The sequence below is a fragment of the Eschscholzia californica genome, unplaced genomic scaffold (genome assembly GCF_041429995.1).
Source record: "Eschscholzia californica isolate CP2 unplaced genomic scaffold, dmEscCali1.0.p SCAF_5, whole genome shotgun sequence".
Lineage (NCBI taxonomy): Eukaryota > Viridiplantae > Streptophyta > Magnoliopsida > Ranunculales > Papaveraceae > Eschscholzia > Eschscholzia californica.
In genome coordinates, this window is record NW_028238472.1 from 40,387,823 (window position 1) to 40,396,282 (window position 8,460).

The following is an 8,460-nucleotide window of genomic DNA, read 5'->3' on the forward strand; positions in this document are numbered from 1 at the left end:
TGGTGTTTATGGTGGTGATGTTTATAGTGTTTATGGTGGAGAAGAGGGTAGGGATTATGGCGGTGGGGGTGGATCAGTGGTGTTTATGATGGTGGTATGATCTTTGATGTTTCTCACTACATTTAGTTCCATGGCAGTCGCGGTAATTCGGTGATGGCGGCGGTTTTTCGATGACGGTGGCGGTTTTTTGGTGACGGATGCGATTTTTCGGTGACGGTGACTGTTTTCCGGTGACAACGACGACGGTTCTTTTATTTTTTTTTCTTGTTATTTTGTTGACCTTTAGGGTCCTTTCATCCGTGATCTTTAGGATCCTTTCATTTTTCGACCTTTAGGGTCAATTTATCGAGTCGGTGTGTAATCCCATTTCTTTCTCTTCATGAGGCACTTTACATTTATAGGTATGTAACTCTCATGAAATTTTCAGAAGAGAGAAATAATTATGATCCTTTTTTTTTGAAGCCACGGGAATCGATTTCCATTCATAAGTGATAAAATCACATTGTTTACATGGATGAAATTGTTATTTCTCTCTTCCAACTTCATGAGAGTTGCATACCTTTAAATGCAAAGTACCTCGTGAACAAGAAAGAAATTGGACTAGACTCTGGCGAAAAAGAAAGAAAAAGATGAAAGGATCCTTAAGATCACGAATAAAAGGACCCTAAAGGTCAACAAAACATAAAATAATACAGAATAAAGAAAAACTAATTTAAATCTCCGTCACATTCGCCGGCAAACCGCCATTGTCGCCGGAAAATCGCCGTCATCATCGGAAAACCGTCACCACCATAGAAAAAAACCGCCATCATCAACTCTTGAATAGTTAGATTTCACTGCCTACCATGGTTCATAAACTTGTCTTTTCTACTCACATGGTTCATAATCTTCTTTTTCATCTTCTTAATCAACATCTTTGTTAGAACAGAGGAGAAACTCACAACAAAATAATTAAAACAACCAAGAATAATAGAAAAATGAAGTAGTAACATTCATTTTCATTTTATCAAGAGAGGTCGAATAGTTGTTCTCTGTGTACAAAAGTAACTAGATGGAAGAATAAATTTATTGCGAGAGTGAAAGAGATCATTATGGTAGTTATAATGGTTATGGGTAGTAGTGATTTTGGGGGAAATTACAGAGAGGATCATGCTCTTCAATGAAAGATGAGCGACAAACAGATGAAGTAAAGGTTCTTCTTCTTACTTTCTCTCTCTAAAGAAATGGAAGATGAGAGAAGAAGGATTGAAGATATAATATGTACGTATAAAAGAGGAAATTCCGGCGAAGGGAGACCCTTCACCGGAAAACTAAAAATAATTATGATCATCCATGTAACAATGCGATTTAATCGCTTATAAATGAAATTTGTTTGGTTTGGATTAAAAAAAAATATATATATATATATGTCTCTATTTACACCTCAATGGGATGGAACTAGGGACTGGGTTACTTGGCGAAGGAAGATTATCAAAATAGATCTATTTGAGCATTTAGTTCGATATCTCCGTCTCTGGATTTCAATGGCAGTCAAATTTGGGGAAACCATATATTCCAACTCAAGAGGTTCGTCGTCCATTATATGTATTTTGGACTATCTAAACAAAGGGAGTCCCTATGAGATTAGGGTTTATCGTGGATAAGGAAGTTACTAAATTCAGATGATAGATATTACTAATTCAGAGTTCAACATGAAGAATGGAAACCTAATAATCTCACAGTACTCATCCAATAAAAAGGTTACTCTTCTTCTTCTTCTTCTTCTGTTCTTCCTTGTATTTATTCATTCGATAATACTCTCTGCTCTACAATTACTACACATCCATGGAAGAAAATTCAGTAGTACCATTACCAGAAAAGGGAAAGAGAATATTAAGTTGTCGGCCACCACGTCCCCTGGCGGCACCTTGGCTCGTCTACCCCACTGGTAAAAACGGAAAAAATCAAGATTTAGTAAATCTATGTGAACCCCACAACAAAATTTACAAAAACTGTATACCAGAATTGAGTACATCTTCTTATTGGCAATCTAATTCTCATCAAGGATGGTTTATTATACTTTTTGATGAACCAGATTATCATTACTCAAATTGGAAATATGGGGATTGTTTTTTATGGAATCCTGAGTCTCTCGAAACAGTTGAGCTACCTAATATGCTTAAATGGATCAAAGAGGAATTCTATGGTTTTGTATTATCCTCAGCTCCAACTAATTCTGATTCCATGGTTTATTTCAACCTTTTTAGAAGTACTGATCTTATGTTTTGCCGTCCTGGAAGAGACACAACATGGAGAACCCAGAAGCTCCCTATTGAGGATGATTATATGTGGTATCATGGTTCCTCTTCATGTTTGATTTGTGTCGAAGGTAAGCTACACATTCCATACAACACTATCCGCAAAACTTTTCACATCGTCGTGGAGAAAAAACTTGATCTTGATGATGATGGTGAAAGTCTCTCTGTAAAGCACTTTGAAGTATGTGTTGGGAATGAATTTTCAGCATTAAGAGGATATCCTTTAGTTTATCCCCGCGTAAACTATATAGAATCAAGTAATGAACTCTTCAAGGTTATTAAATATTTTAAATTAGATGGGTTAAGGGAAATTCTTGATTTTAAAGTCTTTAAGATGAATTTCTCTGTGATGGTGTGGGAAGAAGTTCACGACTTGGGTGATCATGTACTCTTTTGTGGCGAAAAGACTACAGCATCTTGTTCACCTGTGGACTTGGGTCTAACAAGGGGTTGTATCTATTACACTGAAGATTGTAAAAATATCTTGTACAAATTTGACCCACTTTTGCAAAGAATTTCAGTTTCTATATCCTGCATAAATTTATCAAAGCCTTGGTATAGGCCGGAGTGGATGTCAATGCCTACAAATTTCAGGTAACTTTAAACAATAACACAGTGTTTGATGTATTAATCGACTTTGGGTTTACTTATATGCATTGTTTTACGAGTGATATGTTTGATTTAGTTGATCATAATATGATTTGTACATTATATCTATTGAATAGTTAATAATCTTTTGGTGCACTTAAATCTTTTAGGGTCGCTGAGGGAAGCATAGAAACAAATATATTAGGCAATGCTGAAGTTGAAGAAAACGATGTTAATTGTGATGAGAGCAGCAAGAGGAGCAATGGGGGAGAAATAAAACAGACAGGATTTTGGGCTACTCTTAATGAAGATGTTATAGGCTTAATTGCTAGTTATCTCCACGCTGTAGATTACCTGTGTTTCCGTGCAGTTTGTAGAAAAAATCGATTAGCAATCCCTGAAGTGAAGTCGAGAATGTCATCTGCAGATATCTTGCATGCCACTGTACCTCCATGGTTGGTTTTCTCTAGAAAAAACGATACCATCTATAACTTTATAGATCCAATATTTAATAACAAAAGGTATCTCATGAACCTCTCAGAGTTTTTGTTAGATTCTACAATAAGATTCTCAAAGGGTGGTTGGCTATTAATGTCGAGAGGAGAGAAAGGCTTATTCTTCTTCAATCCTTTCACAAGGGATGTTATCCATCTTCCGGAGTTACCAGTTATACTCTTTGACATGTTTGCTGGAATGGCATTTTCTTCCGTACCTACGTCTTCTGATTGTAAAGTTTTCGTCTTCACAGTATATCGTGTGAATTCAATTTATTGTGAACTCTTCATCACTTCACGAGGAGATGCTGGTTGGGTCAAGAGAATCGTTCCTGCAGCTGGGTTAGGCATGGAATTTGTGCCAAGGACTAATAATCCAGTTTTCTACAATGGGAACTTGTTCTGCCTGGATCATAATGGAACTTTAGGATTTTTTTCTCCCGGAAACTTTAGGTGGTATGCACTTAGCAAGTCCCGTAGACCATGTAGTTCTATATATGAGTGTTACTTGGTGGAGTGCGAAGGGAAGCTTTTATCAGTAGTTGTTGGTCATTCTGGAAGGAGAGTTCGTGTTTTCAAACTGGATTGGGAAGGGAAGGTCTGGGTTGAAGTTAAAAGTTTGCACAAGAATATGCTGTTTATCAGCAGGACCTCATGTTTGTCAGTAACAGCTCCAGATACTTCCATGGAGAACAGAATCTACTTCTCCAGATTCCACGACGAAAAGATTATATTTTTCTCCCTCGACACAGGTAAGTATCACTCTGTTGGGGGTCAACACTCTGCTCAGGATTTCACCAACTGCGATGAACAATTATATAGCAGTTGGATTGAACCTAGTTGGTCCAAGAACACAGTCGAGGAGCTCAATTGGCTTGATAAATTATCTGAATATGAGGTAAAAGATGGTGTTTCTCTTGAAGAATGCTGAACCAAGCATGAACATCAATTACCCATCTTGACTTTTATCAGAAGCACCGAATTTGATTGGTAACATTCATTTACTTCTATAAAATTCTCTCATTTTGATTGCAAATGGTTGAAGCTATTATGTTGTGGTTACGAATTCGAAGCTTCCTGTCAAAATGGTAGCTTCGACCCATGTCTGCTAGGGCTAAAGTTTTTTGTATTAAACCTAAGCGGTTAGATATATTTTTTTTTTTTTTTGATTAAGATAAGCGGGGTAGGGCCCGAACCGTTACAATAAGATACCAAAAAACACAAAAAAATACAGAAGTCCCATCATATTAGCCCCAACCCTTCCTTACTCTAGCAACTCCTCTAGAGTCCATATCCACAATATGCATTAAATCCCTGGCAAATCTATAATGTTCAATTCAGTTATCCCCAAGCCTAGTCTCATCTTGGAAAGGTAGTCTGCCGCTTGGTTACACTCCCGAAAGATGTGAGTGACCCGAACACTACTAAATTGCTCTCTAAGTTGTTGAACTCTCCTCCACGTCCGGCGCACCCTCCATGGCATGTTTTGGTGTGTCTTCGTTAGTAATAGTTTAACATTCATTGAATCTAGGCCAATGTCCACATCCCTAAGCCCAGCTGTGACGCCCCGTGTTCCGAATCACGGTTTGCCAGGCAGTTTATAAAAGAAACTCGGTCTAATACTAACTCAAACCAGTTTCAAATATAAACCCAAGCCAAAACTCTCATCACGGGTTACAAACCCAGAACAAACACAGCGGAAAATCAAATATAGTTTAAACCTTTGAAAATACGTTCGAAAAATGTATAACCCAAAATAGTTTTCATAAAGAGAAAAACAATTTGAATTCATGTTTATGAATAGTTCACAGAAGAGACTGAATTTGGACAGAATCTCCTCTAAAAATTGAACATATCAAACCTGAAAAACCTGTCAAACATTTATACATTTTTCATAAACTTCAACATATCAATAACATCAAATTCAAAGTGATAGTGTGCATACTATTTACATGTGTACAATCACAGACAAGTGAGAGAACGATCCTAACTATTCTACATGATACATATATAATATTAACGTTGTGATTAAGTTGAAAATATAATGGAAATTATAATCTTACATAATGTGAGTCGTCGAAGTAAACTATGTCACTCCGGGTCACCAATACCTGCAACTGAACAACAACAAATAGGAATGAGGTAACCCGAAGGTCAGCTCAGTAGGATACCTAGACATCCTACCCGCACCACACACATCAACAGTTTGATATATCAATAGTTATAAGTGATATGTATATACACAGAGATATCATTATGCACAAGAAGCAAAGCAATATAGCAAGATAATTCTTTTAGCTTACCAAGATCACGACTGAATACGCCCTCAGTCGGGATCACCTACTATTCGGTTAGGAAGAACCGGTAGGCCTTTGTTAGTGCGTAGGCAGGCGGCGCCTTATCGAACGTTTGACTACTGCAGTGTACACATGGATCCACGTAATACCCCGGTAAGAGCTTTCGTAACTCTCCCTTCGTCATCATCGCCCATCGGGCTGGCTTGTGATCTCAATACGCATCGAATAGTAAATCTCACCCAAACAATGATACGCTTAGAATATGTCATGACTTACCCAGACGACTATAAGAGTATCGTCGCTTTGTAGAGCCATATACCCACGGCGATACAATTATCTCGTCTTGAGGCGCGTCCTATCTCCGGCCAGATTTGACGCTTCCTCGCAAGGTAACTCATTGACCATTCGAAGAATACCCAAACATATGCATGAACCTATAATAATATTAAATGATCTGATAGGCTCCCAAAGCTACAAGAACAGAGCCCTCCTAACAAGTCCCATCAACCGAAGGAGAAGAACGTTCTTGAGTCTCAAGGTAGGGTAAACCCTGTTTAAAGCCAAGCTTTTATAAGCGTCCACTTTCAGGGATTAACTATTTTCTTATTAAGAAAACTCGGGTAAACACCCACTTTCATTTCGGTGAAAACATTGTAAGTATCAAACACAAGTCATTACAAAATTCAAACCACACTCACCAGTGGCTTAGCAGAATAAATAAACAAACATGGCACTGGTCAGTCTCCTAATCACTCCAAGGGTCGGAATACCCCAACTCCCAATCTCTCTCGGACCCCATTCCGGGTAAACAAGAATGGTCGTTACCAAATGGCTGGCCACATGCACCGAGTGTAACCCTTAACATGAATTCATGGCTAATCCATAACAGAAATATAAACAAGGGGACCAACCAATGCCCGGCGTCAAACAATCAATACACGTAACACAGATCAAGTGACTCCGCCTCCATGTTATACACGCAGCTCAAGCGATTCCGCCACCACGTGTTTACAATTCACACAAAACGATCACGCAGATCAAGCGATTCCGCCTCCATGTGATTATTTTTCAGAAAAACCAATTTGTTTTTAAAAGAGTAACATCCATAACAGAGAGCACACCACATACATTCATATCATACCATATCATATCATATCATATCATAAATTGAACTAGAGAACTATAAAAAGAAGAAAATGACTATATATATAATGGTGAAACGGGGAATACCCGTGCTCCAAGTAAGATTCATAGGATCCTACCTCTTCTTGCCTCCAATGGTGCTCCTGATTAAGCTTCGCCTCTCCTCGAGCTCCATATTGCAGTTCATTAGTCCTACTGAAATATGAAAGGGCAAAACGGTCATTTGACAGTTACATAACTGTCAAGAGTCCTCTTGCAGAGCAAGAATGCACAAAATGAATGAAACTATACTAAGAATGTATTATCGGGCACTAAAGAGATCATTGAGGCGTTCCATCGAACAACCGATACACCTTATGAACCAACCCATAACCCATAAACTCTATTTTACATTTTCGAGTCTTCATAAGCTGACAACTTATATAACGAACCCAATACTATGAAGCTAGAACTATCAAATCACAAAATTAACCCAATGTTACGAATCCATAACTCAACCTATCTATTTATGTGAAATATGACAAAGTTCGGGTAATCATCTCTATTCCAGCTCATTTATAAAACTATTCCAAATATTCCAAACATGAAATTCGAGCAATAAAATAATTCGGCAGCAACTCGTCTATATATGGACACCCCAAAACAGTCTATAACATCCTAAACATCATCCTGAACATAAATCATTCGACAAAACTAAAGAATAACTGCTCCAAATCACGAACCCAAAAAGAATTAGTACCAACTATACAGTTACTGAATAACTATCATAAAACCACCAAATATGGACGAAATTGAAAATTCTGAACGGATAGATATGTAGACTAAGTCGAATAGAATTACCTAGAAGAAATTTCACTGAATTTAGACCACCGTACGCGAAGAAATCGGCCTAAGAAAATTCGTATCCCTCGAAACCCTATCATCCATGAACTGCTGCCTTCCCGTATGTAAATGGTTTTAAAAAGGAAATGAAAGTGGGTACAAAAAGGAGGTGGCCATTGGGTGTGACGTGTAACTACAGGAAATGAGGTAAGTTGGTTTTGTTTTTCTTTTAAAACAAAGGGTTAGGCTGCCAAGTGTCAATCAGTAAGGTGCCCCTCAAATTTATTTACTTTCAAGCCCTTAACTTATATTTACCTCATAAATAAGTCCTACCATCTATCTAACTCACTAATTCAACCACCATTAATTATCTTATAACCCTTACTTTAATCTTTCCTTTTTTTTTCTTCCCACCATGATGAAAATATACTGTTTTTATTAATTCGATAACGAAGAAAACTATCAAATACAGAACGATACCCAAACAATGTCCGATCTTCAAACTATCCGATGAGCTGTCCGAATCAATCAAAATAGGTATTCGAAATCAAATCCCAAATGAAGCTATTGGATCCGCTCGACGTTCTAACTCGTCTGATTCTCCGACTCGAAGGGCAGGGCGCTACACCAGCTGATTGGGCTAGAGATAAGCCCAGCTCCACTCCTTGTAATTCGTGTAGAAATATCGTGTGGCCCTCGACCTGAGCCGTTGCCGCCCTTATCACAGTACCTTGAGAATCTCAAATAATAGCCCCGTAGCCCGCGTCTGTGTCGTTAAGTGCACCGTCTGAGTTTATCATGAAGCGGCCCATTTCTGGT

The 8,460-nt window shown here is 38.1% G+C and overlaps 1 protein-coding gene and 1 long non-coding RNA gene across 2 annotated transcripts; one reads left to right on the forward strand and one right to left on the reverse strand.

Moving 5' to 3' along the window:
* Positions 1-642: 642 nt before the first annotated feature.
* On the forward strand, positions 643-4,415 carry LOC147539206 (uncharacterized). Its single transcript, XM_086642099.1, has 2 exons — positions 643-2,891; positions 3,056-4,415. The coding sequence occupies exons 1-2, from the start codon at positions 1,825-1,827 to the stop codon at positions 4,308-4,310; spliced, it is 2,322 nt and encodes a 773-aa protein (XP_086498225.1). The 5' UTR covers positions 643-1,824; the 3' UTR covers positions 4,311-4,415.
* An 822-nt stretch (positions 4,416-5,237) lies between these two features.
* On the reverse strand, positions 5,238-7,764 carry LOC147539207 (uncharacterized). Its single transcript, XR_015225707.1, has 3 exons — positions 7,660-7,764; positions 6,939-7,014; positions 5,238-5,496 (listed from the first exon to the last, which is right to left on the reverse strand). It is a non-coding gene; the product is annotated as an uncharacterized LOC147539207 (long non-coding RNA).
* Positions 7,765-8,460: the final 696 nt, after the last annotated feature.

Coding starts and splice junctions, on each gene's coding strand:
- LOC147539206 (XM_086642099.1), top strand. CDS start 1,825: ATGGAAGAAAATTCAGTAGTACCATTACCAGAAAAGGGAAAGAGAATA. Junction 2,892..3,055: donor TCAATGCCTACAAATTTCAG/GTAACTTTAAAC, acceptor TAAATCTTTTAG/GGTCGCTGAGGGAAGCATAG.